This window comes from Medicago sativa, chromosome 6, assembly GCF_051527215.1.
Source record: "Medicago sativa cultivar Bolivia chromosome 6, Bolivia_mono, whole genome shotgun sequence".
Classification (NCBI taxonomy): Eukaryota; Viridiplantae; Streptophyta; class Magnoliopsida; order Fabales; family Fabaceae; genus Medicago; species Medicago sativa.
Window position 1 is genome coordinate 83,293,494 of NC_140754.1, and position 15,687 is coordinate 83,309,180.

Here is a 15,687-nt window from a genome sequence, read left to right on the forward strand (position 1 = left end):
CTATTAGATAACTTTTTTTTATTTTATATGCAAAACACCGTTCAATATTTGCATCGCATCCGATGCAGATTTATGTGTTTTATCTGCAGGAACAAATCTTAATGTAAATATATGAGAAAGTTGATATGATAAAATTTTGGAAACTCATTAATATTGTCAAAATATAAAATTTTGGAAACTCATTAATATTGTCAAAATATAAACATTAATATAATGTTTCTATTGAACCTCGGACCTAGAAATCCTTAAGACTTCTTTTTTTTGGTGGTGGCCGGGGTTCGAACCCCGGACCTCGCATATATTATTATGCATTGTCCAAATCAACTGAGCTAAGCTCACGAGGACGATTTTAAGTGCTTCTATATGCATAAATAAATTTTTATGTACATATATGAGAAAATCGATATGATAAAATTTTGGAAACTTGTAACTATTTTTAAAATATCAACATCAATGTAATGTTTCTATTTTTAAAACACTGTTAAATATTTGCAACCCAATTGTTGAGGATTTTATATGCTTATATATGCAGAAGAAGTTTTTTATTTAACGATATGTGATAGTTGATATGAAAAAATTTGGATAAAACAAATAAATTGTGATAGTTGATATGAAAATTTTTGGAAAAAACAAATAAATTAATTTCATAGTTATCCGTGAAAATTTGTTAGGCTTATGATTATCATTATCCATAATTTTTTTAAAAATTAATTAATTTCATAGTTATCTATGCAAATTTGTTACCGTTGTGATGACCATTATCCATAATTAATTTATATTCTTTTAAAAACAATTGTTACCGTTGTGATGACCATTATCCATAATTAATTTTTATTCTTTTAAAAACAATAAAGTTAAATTTTACAAAATGACCATTATTCACATAAAATTAAGGAGATCATGAGTTTTAAATAGGGCAATTATGAAATTTTGATGTACTTCAATTTTTATATATTGTTAGTAGATTTCAAGGGAAAAAGGTTTGGTAATACAAATGTTAGAAGACAAGTAAAGACTGTCGAACAATTATTTTATCGAAGAATCAGACTCTAGCCCTACTATATTTTTTATTCGCTTGTAATATGTAAATTTATCTGAGTAAATCACCAACTCGATCGCGTTCTGAAATTGTAGGGGTTGGACATTTATCTATTGAAATTTGTAAATAGGGAAAGGATACCTTGATTTTGAAATATGTTGAGCAACTTGGTCTATTTTCGTGTCAACTAGTATATGAATTATATCACTTTACCAACAATTACATGAATTACTAGTAAATTAGTCCCTTAACTATATTACTTACTATCAAGCTCTTCCTTACAAGTTAATGAAGAACCAATTAGTCTTTTTGCATATTCGTAAATTTCAAGGGGGTAAATGCCCAACCCCTAAAGAAAGCCTGTGAGAAACCAGTACCATCTACCGCTCAAACTTTACTTTATAGAAAGAAGTTACAAAGAATAGGGATAGGGAAGTGATGATTACTATCATTGTTCTTGGTGCTTTGAGCCAAAATGAACACAGTAGATAGTAAATTTCTAATATGAGCTTTTAATTGAAACTTGTAACTGGAGCAGATTAAATTAATATATTAATATATTTGAATACAATATAAATGTCTCCTAAGCAAAAATAATGGTTACACTAATGTACGGTTTTATTCTTGTGCTTTTCCTTAATACATTATATTATTGTGTATTGGCCAACACAAAAGACAGAAAAAGGACAAGAAGTTTGAAACCACACGTTCCAATCTTGTTTTTTTTATGCTACTATAACACACACATATATACTCATCCGTATTCTTCCTTCTCACACTCTTCTAACTCCCTATTATTCTCTATTCTCATGGCTCTTCCTTCTCATACTCAATCATCCATCTCCTCCTCCTCCTCCTCTTCCTTCTCCTATGGATTCACCTATGACGTGTTCCTTAGTTTTAGAGGTAGCGACACTCGCTACTGTTTTACTGGAAATCTCCACAAAGATCTTTGTAAGAAGGGAATTCGCACCTTCATTGATGACATAGAGCTTCAAGGAGGTGATGAAATAACACCAGCACTTTTCAAGGCCATTGAAGAGTCAAGGATTTTCATTCCTGTACTGTCTATCAATTATGCTTCTTCTTCATTTTGCTTGGACGAACTTGTCCACATCATTCACTGCTTCAAGGAAAATGGGCGCCTAGTTTTGCCCATTTTCTATGATGTGGAACCTTCTCACGTGCGACATCAGAAAGATAGTTATGGTGAAGCACTTGCTAAGCATGAAGAGAGGTTCCAACATAACAAGGATAACATGGAGAGGCTGCAGAAATGGAAGTGTGCTCTTACTCAAACTGCAAACTTCTCTGGCTACCATTTCAATTCTAGGTACCCTACTTTGTAACGCCCTCCTTTTATTTAATTATTTTTATTAAGTTAGAATCTATTTATGTGATTTATTTATATATATGAGGTGTTAGTATTTTATTATGTGACATTATTCTATTATTTATTAGAATATGAGAATTATTAGTGTAAGTAAAATTGAAGGTTAGAATAGAAATAAGAATAAGTTATTGGGCCTAAATAGATTTAGGAAGAGTGATTAGTATTATAAATAAGGAAGCTTAGGTTAGAAAGAATTTTTACGTTAAACCGCTTTTTGGAAAAGAGGAGAACAAGAGAGAAGAGAAGAAAGAGGAGAACTCAGAGAGAGAACCCTAGGAACGAAGAACGCTGCTTTTGATTTCAGAAAAACAATCTAAGGTAAGGGTGAGACTATCTTCACTAATATTAGGTCTGTGAATCATCAGATTGCATCTAACATGTTTAGGATGAGTTTTGTAAGATTATGAGAATTAGGGTTTGAGTGATAATTGATGATTAGGTGATGAAAAACCGTGAATTGATGTAAGGGGAGAGTTTTATTCATCATAAGGGTTGTGTACTCATGTGGGTAGAGAAGGGTTTATGTTTTCTTCTTCCTGTTTTTGTGTTCTATGATATTGCTTCTGTTTGCTTCGTTGTTTTTTTTAGTAACCAAAGTTGAATATGATCTAGCAACAAGTGTTCAAAGATTACTCATAATTTAGATTCAATAAATATTAATTAAATATTCTGATGTTTTTCCTATGATCGGCAGTCAATTGATAATATATAAGTTACTAGCTAACTGGCTATTATAAATTATATATGTTCTCTAAATAAATATTTTTCTACATAGGTATGTAGAATGTTCGAGGTGTTAATCGATAAGAATAGATTCTTGACTTGCTTTCTTGCTTCATTGTTATTATATGACGATTGTGAGTTCATCTATTTCATGTTTCCGAAACTAGATTGTCTTTCTTTACTCAATTTCTAGTACTAGTATGCATGCTATTTCTAGAGAGTAGCATCTAGTTCTTCGCATGCTATTCCATCTTATTCTATTTTGTGGGAATATAGATTATTAATTGAATTGATGTGCTATTTAACGATGTAAAAGATGTACTATTTGAAGATATTTGATTTAAAGATGTGTTATATTAAGATGTGTGCTTTTAAGATGTGATATTTGACATTGTGTAATTGATGAGTTATTTATCGAAGAGTAATTGATGAATTATTTGATTAAGTGTAATTTGTGATTGATTTGATAATGAGAAACTGATGTGTTATTTAATGATGTGCAATATATGAATTATGCAATGATTGTAAAGCTGATTGTGGTATGAATTATTTATATATTGTTGAGTCTTATTTAAGATGAAAGTGTCGGTCTAAGTCAAGAAGTTATAGGATGTTCATGAAGTTTCTAAGACGTAAGATGTTGAGTCCATGCATACTCATTTAAAGATGAGGGCTCATGCCCTGGAGCTTTTGCTCAAACACGACGATGGAGCTTTTGCTCAACCACGACGATGGAGCTTTTGCTCAAACACGACGATGGAGCTTTTGCTCAACCATGACGATGGAGCTTTTGCTCAACCACGACGATGAGGGCTTATGCCCTAAAATGGTACCACATGCATTTGCATTTCATGATGATTCAAGATGGTTTAAGACGTTAAGAGTTGCATAGTCGAGTTTAGATGCATTGTCAAGTCAAGTTGTTAAGTCGTGATGTTTTAACGAATTACTTTGTGATGTCTTTTAGTATGATGATATGTGACGATGACTGCGACTGCTATTTGATGATATTTTGCTAAGATAAATGATGATGTTTATGTATTTAATTATAGTTGTTAAATTATAAGATGTTTATGTTGTTAAATGTAATTTATGATTTATAAGCTTAATATTATTGTTTGAGAAATCTCACCCCTTCTGCGTATATGTTGCCTCGACCGTGGGTAATGTGCAGGTAATAAAGACTAGCTGTGTTCGTGAGTAGACTCCTCACATCGTGTCTAGGATGCTCTGATACGTAACGGGATGGGGATTTTAATACTATTTTCTGTTCCTTTACGTATTGCTTTTGAAGTTTAAGAATTATTTTTGAACTAAGATTTATGAGACTTTTATGATGAGGTTGAAGTTTAAGAATTATTTTTGAACTAAGATTTATGAGACTTTTATGATGAGGCCTGCGTGCCAAAGACTTTTATGTTGTTGAACTAATTCCGCTGCGAAGTTTTAAAGATTAAGTTGAATAATTTTGAAGGATAAATATTTATTTATTCAATTTATGATTTTTATGAAATGTGACATTCCGTTTACGATGAATACTCTGATTTATTTACGAAATTTTCACGTTGGGAAAACGGGGTGTTACACACTTCACTCATGATTTACATTCAAACATGTATCATATTTCTTGATTGTTCTATTTTCTAACTGTTTCATCTTACAGTTGAAATAGGTAATATTAATTTTATTCGTAACAAGTGTAAGTTACTTGTATGTCAAATCAATATTTGAATTGTATTATACAACTATTATTAATAAATTGATGTGGTTGTGAATTTATGATCAAACTTATTTGATTTGGTAGGAATGGCTATGAATGCGAGTTTATTGAGAAGATAGTCAAATACGTATCCAGGAAGATCAATCGTGTTCCTTTATATGTTGCTGATTACCCTGTTGGTATCGAGTCTAGGGTCCTAAAAGTAAATTCACTAATGGATGTTGGATCTGACGATGAAGTTCAGATGCTAGGGATCTACGGGACCGGAGGAATGGGAAAAACAACACTTGCCAGAGCAGTTTATAATTCCATAGCTGATCAATTTGATGGTTTGTGTTTTCTTCACGACGTAAGAGAAAATTCAGCTAAATATGGCTTAGAGAATCTACAGGAAAAGCTCCTTTCCAAATTAGTTGAATCGGGCATCGAGTTAGGAGATGTCAGCGAGGGAATTCCAATCATAAGGCAAAGGCTTCACCAAAAGAAGGTTCTGTTGATTTTAGATGATGTTCACGAACTGAAGCATTTGCAAGTTTTGGCTGGAGGACTTGATTGGTTTGGTCCTGGTAGTAGAGTGATCATTACCACTCGAGACGAACAATTGCTAGCAGCTCAAGGGATTGAAAGAGCATATGAAATAGATAAGTTAAATGAGAAAGAAGCTCTTGAATTGTTGAGGTGGAATGCTTTCAAAAATAGCAAAGTTGATCCAAATTTCGACAGTGTTTTACACCATGCAGTAACTTATGCTTCTGGCCTTCCATTGGCTTTAGAAGTAGTTGGTTCCAACTTGTTTGGAAATAATATAGAAGAATGGAAATCTGCATTAAATCAGTATGAAAGGATTCCCATTCAAAAGATCCAAGATATACTTAAAGTAAGCTTTGATGCTTTGGAGGAAGATCAGCAGAATGTTTTTCTCAACATCGCTTGCTGCTTCAAAGGATATGAATTGAAAAAACTTGAAGATATACTACATGCTCATTATGGTAACTGCATGAAACATCATATCAGAGTTTTGCTTGATAAATCTCTCATAAAGATCGAGCAGGGCCAATGGAGTTATAATTACGTTGTGACGTTACATGCCTTGATAGAGAAAATGGGCAAAGAAATTGTCCGCAAAGAGTCTCCAAAAGTGCCTGGAAGATGTAGTAGGTTGTGGTTCCATAAAGATATAATTTATGTCTTAGAAGAAAATAAGGTGAATAATACTAATATCCATGAACGGTTTATTTGTTATCTTTTAAAATTCATTCCGCTCCTTTTTTTAACTAGTTCTAACCTTCATTTTGTCACATGTACACATGTATTGATATGTGTCTTTCTACGCTTTAAGGGATCAAATGAAATTGAAATTATATATTTGGAATTCCCGTTACGCGAGGAAATGGTGGTAGATTGGAAGGGAGATGAACTCAAGAAGATGCAAAACCTCAAAACACTTATTGTAAAGAATGGTAGATTTTCCGAAGGTCCTAAATATCTTCCTAATAGTTTGAGAGTATTGGAATGGCCTAAATATCCTTCACGGGTCATACCATCCGATTTTTGCCCAAAGAAACTTTCTATATGCAAACTACAGCAAAATGACTTTCTATCATTTGAGTTGCGTGGCACAATGAAGGTATGTGTAAATGTAATGATTTCATTTTTCTCTTGGCTTATACACCAATGCACCCATCACTATTAGAGTATATATTCATTAACTATTTTTCTTTTGCCTTATATTTTGCAGAGGTTTGTGAATATGAGAGAGTTAAATCTAGACAAATGTCAATATTTAACATGGATTCATGACGTCTCCAATCTCCCAAATTTAAAAATATTTTCATTTCAAGGTTGTAAGAATTTAATTGAAATTCACAAATCTGTTGGGTTCCTAAATAAACTTGAAATCTTGAACGCTGAAGGTTGCAGCAAGCTTATGAGTTTCCCTCCTCTAAAGTCAGCCTCTCTTCAAGAACTGAGGCTTTCATATTGCGAGAGTCTTAAGACTTTTCCAGAAATATTAGGAGAGATGAAGAATATAACACATATTCATTTGTTTGACACTTCCATTGAAAAAGTGCCAGTTTCATTTCAAAATCTCACGGGGCTGGTTAACTTAAATATAGTAGGAAATGGAATGCTTAGGTTACCAAGTGGCATTTTTAGGATGCGAAATCTGTCAAACATTATTTCTGAGGGTTGTCGATTTCCAAAGAAAAATGATAAATTGAGTTCCATGGTGTCTACAAGCCCAGAACATGTCCAACTGAAAAAATGCAACTTATCAGATGAATTCCTTCCAATAGTTGTCATGTGGTCTGCTAAGGTGTCAATGTTAAACCTTTCAGGAAATAATTTCACAACTCTTCCAGAATGCATCAAAGATTGTCACTTTTTATCGTATCTTACATTGAATGATTGCAAGTGCCTTAGAGAAATTAGAGGGATGCCGCCAAATTTAACATACTTGTCTGCAAAAGGCTGCAAATCCTTGACTTCCTCGGCCAGAAACATGCTATTGAATCAGGTTTTTTTATTATTTTTTTTTGTTTTCCTTGTATTTGACTTAATATTTTATAAGATGTTTACTCTATGAATTATTTATGGCTAACAGGAACTGCATGAGGCTGATAATATAAATAATGACCACGGTGATCATTATTATTTTTGTTCTTCAAATTATTGCTCTCTCCCCTTTGAATTATGATCTGTTGCATACTTCTGAATTATAGTTTTCATTACATGCATTTCTATCCCTCGACGATTGAGTGGAAAAATGTAGTACTATAGAATATACTTGTCATTTCTATGGTTAACCCCCATTAGTGTTGTGTTGAGAAGTGCACATAATATGTTTAAATTGTTTTATTTAAGTTTATCTAATTATATAAACACTTTTGAGTTTGTTTGAGAAAGTTTATAGAAACGACTAATGACATGTCCATAAGTTGTATTTAGTTTATTTTCATAAACTGTCTAGGAGTGCTTATAAAAATATATAATTAGAAAATCCATATATATCTAGCTATATGTATATCTATATATAAAGCAAACTTTTTGTCAAAAAAAATATAAAACAAACTTGTCTATGTGGCACCTTCATGTAACAATCTCACCCTTGGCTTAAAACCCATAGTTTTGAAAACCGGCTCGGACCAGCCGGTTGAACCGGTCGGACCGTGAACCGGTGGGGTGTCCGGTTTGATTTATTTATTAGATCGGTCATGCAATCGAACCGGTCTAAACCGGCATGGCTCGGCGGAAACCGGTAAAAACCGGTGAATCGGCCGGTTTATAGAAACGGCCCGGTTCAACGCTCAGATTTAAAAAAAAAAACAGAAAACAAGAAATAGAAGAGAAGAAAGGTTGGATGCTCGATTGTAAACTGGTAAATGGAATGAGAATATTGTTCGAATAAGCTGCAAAGAAGAAGCACTGAACTCAAAGAAAAAAAATTAACGACACTTTTGTTATGTGAGGTGGCTGGTGTGTTGGGGAAGAAGCATGTTTTCTTCTGCTGATGTTGAATGTAACACCCCGTTTTCCCAACATAAAAATTTCATTTAAAATCAGAGTATTTAATTTATAACGGAATGCCACACACTACTTTAACATCTCAAAACAGATAATAATAATTATCCTTCAAATTCAACATCATGAAAAATCTTAAACTGTTGCAGCGGAAAATAGTTCAACATTTAAAAGTCTTGGCACGCAGGCCTTATTGGAAAATCTCATAAATTAGTTCATAAAAGAGACACGTAAGGAATAGAAGTAAAAGCAAGCCCCCATCCCGTTACGTATCAGAGCACCTAGACACCAACTGAGAGTCCACTCATGAACGCCTCTAATCTTTATTACCTGCACATTACCCACGGTCGAGGCAACATATACGCAGAAGGGGTGAGATTTCATAATCAATACATTAAGCATATAATCCAATAAAATGCATTTAACAGCTTACACATTAATATCATATCAACAATTAACAATTAGCATATTTTTCATTTCATAACAAATACAATCATCAATACCATTACTAATTTTCATCACAAATCATAATCAACTTACACTCAACTTGACGACACAACTCATCTTTGACCATGCAACTCTATCAACTCAACAACAACTTGACAACTTAAACATCATGAAACTTCTTGTTATGCAAATGCATGTGGTACCAATCAACAACAAAATGAGCATAATAGGCTCTTCAACGTGTGAGCACAAATGCTGTCGGGCCTAAAGCCCCCAACTTTAATGAGCACAAAGGCTGCCGGGCCTAAAGCCCCCAACTTTAATGAGCACAAAGGCTGCCGGGCCTAAAGCCCCCAACTTTAATGAGTATGCAATGAACTCAAACTTCCAACAACTTAGACGACATCACGAACGACTCATACGACTCATAATCATGGACAACTTCTTAAATTCTTGCAACATAGACCGACTCATGCAATTTCAAGACTTTAAAGGTCAGCAGCAATGAACATCAACAGATTTACAACATATAACCGTGTTGGAATATCTCAACATCATTTAAGGAATGGATTACATCAACATAAATATCATAAAACATCATAACATTATTCATGCAACATTACTAATCATTTCAGTCATATAAACAGACTTCTGTAACATCTGGAAACATCCTAAACCACACTCATTCTTACTTCTAAGGTCAGCTCAAGACTATACGTGCGAAAGGATCGCATCGGGACAATTTTGGGCAACTAACAACCTAACTCGCAGTGGCGAGTGACTTTGCTCGCAATGGCGAGCAAAACATGTTTTCTGGAACTCCTAAGACCTTGCTCGCAATGGCGAGCTACTTTGCTCGCAAATGCAAGCGTTACGGGTTACTTGCAGTTGCGAGCTCTGGGTTCTAGCTCGCAGTTGCGAGTGTTCTTGCTCGCAGATGCGAGCGATGAATGTCAGTACGGCCAGAAACCTAAAAATCACAACTTTCCACCTATATTCATGATTCCTTCATCCAAATAGCATCTAATTATCATCTTAAGCAATATCTAAGGTCTGTACACTAATTTTGCATCAATCTAACATCTTTTCATGGTTCTATCATCAAAATCGATCGTAAACCTAATTCCCAATTCTCACCGAAACTTAACCTAATCATGCTAAATTCATTCTACAGAATTATACCCGTAATAATATTGAAAATTAGTCTCACCCTTACCTGGATTTAAGCTTTCAAACACGTTATCGAACTCAACAAAGATGATGAACCCAAGCAGCTTAACAGATCGACATCATCCTTTTGTCTGTAGCGACTTTGTAATCCATGCTAATTCCTTATGATACAATTTTGTTCGGTTTTGTTATTCCTCAAGACCTCACAATTTAATCCACGTTGGCTTCCTCCCTCACGGTGACGGCACTAGGAGATTGCGATTGTAATCTCTCCATGAACCAAGAAACGGATTCTTTATACTTTGCCTACTATGCCAGACTTGTTTCCTAGGGCCATTAGGTTTTCTTTTTGTGTGCGGCGCAGGTGATCCATATATAATATTCCAAGATATGTATATATACCTATTAGGTTATCATGGTGCACAAATATATACACTTTGATTTTCAATAATACTTCCGTGTCCTCCAATCATTATATATGTACATGTTTTTAACGAAACTACTTCTAATTCTAATTATATTCTTAGCAAACTAATAAATATGTATAAAATTATTACACCATAAAAAAATAATCACAATATTAATAAGACACCAAGATAATTATTTATTTTATTTCCAAATCTTATTTTATTAAATAATAAAATAAGTCACAACATCTCAAATAAATCATATAATTCACATAAATCACATAAACCACACCAATCATATAAATATATTCTAAAACTCATTAAAATAATTAAATAAATACGACGGGCGTTACATTGAACCTGTTAGTGGATATTTAGGGTTTAGGTTTGGATTTTTGCTCTCCATCCAGCACTTTTCACTCGCGCCCTGCAGCAATTCCCAAAATACCTCTGCGCTAGTTAACCAGTGCAAGTGTAAAATAAACTAAACTTAATTTTTACACATGTGTGACTTAAGTCACGTTGCGTGAGTTAACTCACACAGAAATTAACACATGCGTGAGTTAACTCACGCTAATTTCAAAACATGTCAGCTGTCTTGGTTTTGACATTAACCGTATTATGTATGGTCAATAAGAGAGAGGATCATCATGTAAAGTAACAGTTTATGTATGTATGTATGTATGGGTCAATGAGAGAGAGGATCATCATGTAAAGTGGAGTAACAGTGAATTCATGTGGTTTCTGTCTGCATCCAGTCAAATTGGTCTTTGCTTTTCATGCATTGGCCCACTTTGTATTTTCTACCAAGAAATTCATTGCATGTACTAAAACGCTGCGTGGTTATGTGATAAAGATCCAGTCAAATTGGTGCAAAGTGATATGATGAGAAGTTTTGAAATCCAGCGTGAGTTAACTCACGCATGTGTTAATTTCTGCGTGAGTTAACTCACGCAGCGTGACTTAAGTCACGCATGTGTAAAAACTAAGTTTACTTTATTTTACACTTGCGTTAATTAACTAGCGCAGGGGTATTTTGGGAATGGCTGCAGGGCGCAAGCGAAAAGTGCTGGGTGGAGAGCAAAATTCTTAGGTTTGTGGTCTGATGGGCTTATCAAACATAGGCTCAATTTTAATGTTTCATGGATATAATTGCTCAACATACTCCAGTATCAACAAAAATAAGAAAGCAATGTTTTTGTTTTTCTTTTACAACTATTAACAATTATGTTTCTTTTTTTACAAATACCAACAAAAACTTTTTTATTAAGAATATCATTAATTTTTTTTATGATAATTTGTTTAATCTTGATATTTTATGACTTTTTTTTTATTAGGAGGTTGATATTGTATGGCTTATAAAATGAAAATTAAATTGAGTATGATATTGTTTTTAAGTATGTAATTTATTTTGAGACCGAAGCATCTGATTCAATTCGGTTTCACACTTATACAAGAACATTATATGACCGAGTCATACAACCGAGTTATTCGGTTCAAACCGAGTTAGTCAAGAGGTTCAACCAGTGACCCAGTGGTTCGACCATTGACTCAGTGACCCGACTCCCTTGCCAAGTTGATGACCGGTCTGGTTTTTAAAACTATGTTAAAACCTCTTATTAAGCTAGGATTTTTCCTATATGGCAACTCTAGACACTAAGTTGTCATCTCTTAACAATTTCTCACTATTTATTGAAATAGTTATAGTTATCTTTCACTATATTATCAATTAAATGTCTAATGGTACAACTTCTCAAAATAAATGTAGTTATCGTCTACTAAAAAAATGAATGTGATGATATATATAAACAAAAGTTGTTTGCCCTTCTAGCTTTCACAAAAACTCTTCACTCTGCCTCATCGTGTTAGTGTCATAGAAAGATGCCAATAGTAATTATAGATTTTAATGAAAATTCGTTTATTCACATAATTTTTTTTTTTGACATAGATACATATGAAAAGTTCCGGGCAATATATTTTTTTTACTGATAGAGCTGATATGTTTTTGTTTTCACGAGGATTGGTTTTGCCATCCAAAAAGGTCGCGGCGCAGCTTGTTGCCTGCTTGCCTTCTGTTCAAGTGTAAATAATGGTTTCAAAATATTGAAAAACCAATTTATTCTCTAATAATAATTAAAAAAATATAGTTTCCGTAATAACCTGTCAAATTAACATCTCTAATAAATTTATATCTTGGAAGTAGAGTTTATTGAAACAGTTTTTAATTACTTACAAGAAAAGAAGACAAGATAAATATTGGATGTGCCCTTCAATATTCATGCAAATTTAACCTAAAAAAATAATAATAAAAAGGATTCAAAGAAAATTCAATCACTTACATTGTGATCAATGTATGCATCCCCTAATATTCTTACAAATGAAACCTACCCAAAAAAATATATAGTGCTGAATTTTTCAGTTTCTCTCTTACCTTTATAACCACTACTTAACAGTATTTTCATTTCTTTCCTTCACTTGACACTTACACTCACACTGACTTGAAATCATATCTTGCATATTCATGTTGAGCGGCAATGTCAACAAGATAAGTCATACATTTTCTACACTTTTTTTATATGTTTATTTGTTCTTTGTACTAAATTTATTGTGATTATATTTCTTAATTTTAGGAAATAACCCATGATTGATCAAATTCAAAAAGTTGGGCAGAATTTGAAGACTGTAAAGAGATGAACACACCAATGTACCCTACTTGCACCTTAAGCAAAGAAGATACTGGAACAAAGGTTGACCAGAAGCTATATAGAGGTATGATAGGTTCTTTGTTATATCTCACTGCATCTAGACCTGATATTTTATTCAGTGTATGCTTGTGTTCAAAATTCCAATCAGATCGTAGAGAATCTCATTTAATAGTTGTTAAGAGAATCTTTAGATATCTGAAAGGAATAACAAATCTTGGACTCCTCTATAGGAAATCCTTAGATTATAAGTTGATTGGATTTTGTGATGTAGATTATGCTGGTGACAGGATTGAAAGAAAATCAATCAGTGGAAACTATCAGTTTATTGGCGAGAATCTGATATCCTGGACTAGCAAAAGACAAGCAATTATTGTTTTGTCAACAATAGAAGCAGAATACATCTCAGCTGCAAGTTGTTGTACTTTGGATGAAACATCAGTTAGAGGATTATCAGATTAATGAAAACAGTATTCCCATTTATTGTGATAATACTGCTGCTATCTGTTTGTCAAAGAATTCAATTTTACATTCTAGAGCCAAGTACATTGAAATCAAACACCACTTTATCAGTGACTATGTTCTAAAAGGAATTTTGGATATACAGTTCATTGATACTGAACATCAATGTTCTGATATATTCACTCAGCCTTTAACTAATGAAAGATTTGATTTTATAAAAAAAAATTTAAACATGCACTTTGTGTCTGATTAAATGATTGCCTCTGAATAGGAATTTAGGTTATGAAGTTTTTCAGAAGTTATAGTCCATCAGAAACTCTTCACTGAGGTTCTAAGTAAAATATTCCATTAACATGGCAGTTACTCTGAGAACCTCTGGCGTGGTTTATTTGTATTGGTTTATAAATTTCTTGAGTCAAACGGCCAACACAATCATCTAAAACTTTATTTTAATTAAAAGTTGTTAACTTGCACCCACCTAAAAACACTAAGGTGCAAGTTAACAAGCTGCACCTACTTGTACTTTACTAAAACACCCTTTTGTCTCTATTAAACTTTATTTTAATTAAAAGGACATTTTTGTAAATAACATAAATAATATTTATTTATAATAGAAAAACATGGGTGTTTTGGTAAATAACTAGTAGGAGCAGCTTGTTAACTTGCACCTTAGTGTTTTTAGGTGGGTAAGTTAACAGCCCGCTATATATATACACACACTTCCCTTTTAGTCCACAATAGTATTTGTCAAAAAGAATAACATATGACAATAAATTCGTAATAAGGTATAATGAATACTATTTTATCATGATTTTGAAACAGTTCCTAGTTCTATTTTAGTTTTATAAACTCTATATTTCTATATATCAATCTTAATTTTTCAAATCTCTCTCACTCATACATCGATTGAATACGATGAAGAAAAAAAATCCATTGATAGTAATATCTGATTTGGGAAAATAAAACTTCCATTTTGAATTTTGTTGAGCAACTTGATCCTTTTATTTACATGGATACTATCAAATTAATCCGTGAATTATATCACTTACTATTAAAGTAATCAGCTTTGCTATACATCGAGGCATATTTTCTAGACGGAATCATGATAGCTTTGCAATCATATAATTTTGCTCCTGCCACAATACAAGGGAGGGCCCCACAATACAAGGGAGGGCATTCATGGAATTAAGTAAAAATACATTAAGTGCAGTTTAGCTGCCGTGAATTCTTCGTGAGTTCTTTTGTCAGGATATTCAGCATTTCTCTAAAGTAATCATTATAAATATAAGATTACTTTCTGTGATAAAACCTACGAAAATCAGTACTACTACAATTACTGTGAATTGGCTGCCCCACACGGTGGATAGGAAACTTCGCCCTTGGTGCTTTGATGCCAAAAATCAATGATTCAAAGGACAATATGATTTATTTTAGAGGAAGGAACCTTCATTTTTCCTTATTTACCTTTATTATTTTTTACAAATTGTGTTTTTTGTTAAATACTAGTCCTACTAATATTTATGTTACAGTTTCTTATTCCCTTATAATATGTAAATTTCTCTAAACAAATCACCAATTCCCTTATAATATGTAGGGGTTTTACATTTATATATCTTTAAGATTTGCAATTAGATAAAAAAGACTTGTTCATTTTGAATCTTGTTGAGCATCTTGATCATTTTGTGAAGTATATCAATTATACGTTGAGTAATCTTGATCATTTGGATTACTTCAATGAAGAAAAACTGGCTATGAGAAATCAGTACCACTATCACTCTATTTTGTCTGCTTTAAGAAAAACTGGCTATGACATGGGGAAGTGATGTCGATGTGAATTGGCTACCCCACACGGTAGATAGGAACTTTCGCACATAGTAATTGGTAAATTTCAATTTCTATAACATGAAAAATTATGTAATCTGAACTTGATATTTTTTTTTTTTTTAAAGAATCTAAACTTTTAATTGAAACTTGTAATGAAGCAGATTAAATTAATACATTGGAATACAATATAAATGTCTCATAAGCAAAAATAATGGTAACACTGTTGTATGGTTTTACACTAATACAATTCCTTTACACTATTGCATGGTTTTATTAAT

At 32.8% G+C, this 15,687-nt stretch overlaps 1 protein-coding gene and 1 long non-coding RNA gene across 3 annotated transcripts; both read left to right on the plus strand.

Moving 5' to 3' along the window:
- The first annotated feature begins 1,600 nt into the window (after window positions 1-1,600).
- On the plus strand, window positions 1,601-13,787 carry LOC146917448 (TMV resistance protein N-like). 2 transcript variants are annotated; one of them, XM_085719287.1, is made up of 6 exons: window positions 1,602-2,372; window positions 4,960-6,079; window positions 6,215-6,502; window positions 6,614-7,393; window positions 13,052-13,190; window positions 13,398-13,787. In XM_085719287.1, exons 1-5 carry the CDS (start codon window positions 1,636-1,638, stop codon window positions 13,067-13,069), a joined length of 2,943 nt encoding a protein of 980 aa, XP_085575413.1. In that variant the 5' UTR covers window positions 1,602-1,635; the 3' UTR covers window positions 13,070-13,190; window positions 13,398-13,787. The 2 variants fall into 2 exon arrangements, with proteins under 2 accessions (XP_085575412.1, XP_085575413.1); XM_085719286.1 differs by lacking the exons at window positions 13,052-13,190; window positions 13,398-13,787 and adding an exon at window positions 7,481-7,781 and having other exon boundaries at window positions 1,601-2,372.
- Window positions 3,705-4,668, plus strand: LOC146917449 (uncharacterized). Its single transcript, XR_015015635.1, has 2 exons — window positions 3,705-4,496; window positions 4,551-4,668. It is a non-coding gene; the product is annotated as an uncharacterized LOC146917449 (long non-coding RNA).
- Window positions 13,788-15,687: the final 1,900 nt, after the last annotated feature.

What these genes read in the sequence shown, in the direction of transcription:
- LOC146917448 (XM_085719286.1), top strand. Translation starts at nt 1,636, where the DNA reads ATGGTTACACTAATGTACGGTTTTATTCTTGTGCTTTTCCTTAATACA. An exon ending in GGCTACCATTTCAATTCTAG is followed by an intron (nt 2,373 to 4,959) that starts GTACCCTACTTT and finishes TTGATTTGGTAG; the next exon opens with GAATGGCTATGAATGCGAGT. An exon ending in ATGTCTTAGAAGAAAATAAG is followed by an intron (nt 6,080 to 6,214) that starts GTGAATAATACT and finishes CTACGCTTTAAG; the next exon opens with GGATCAAATGAAATTGAAAT.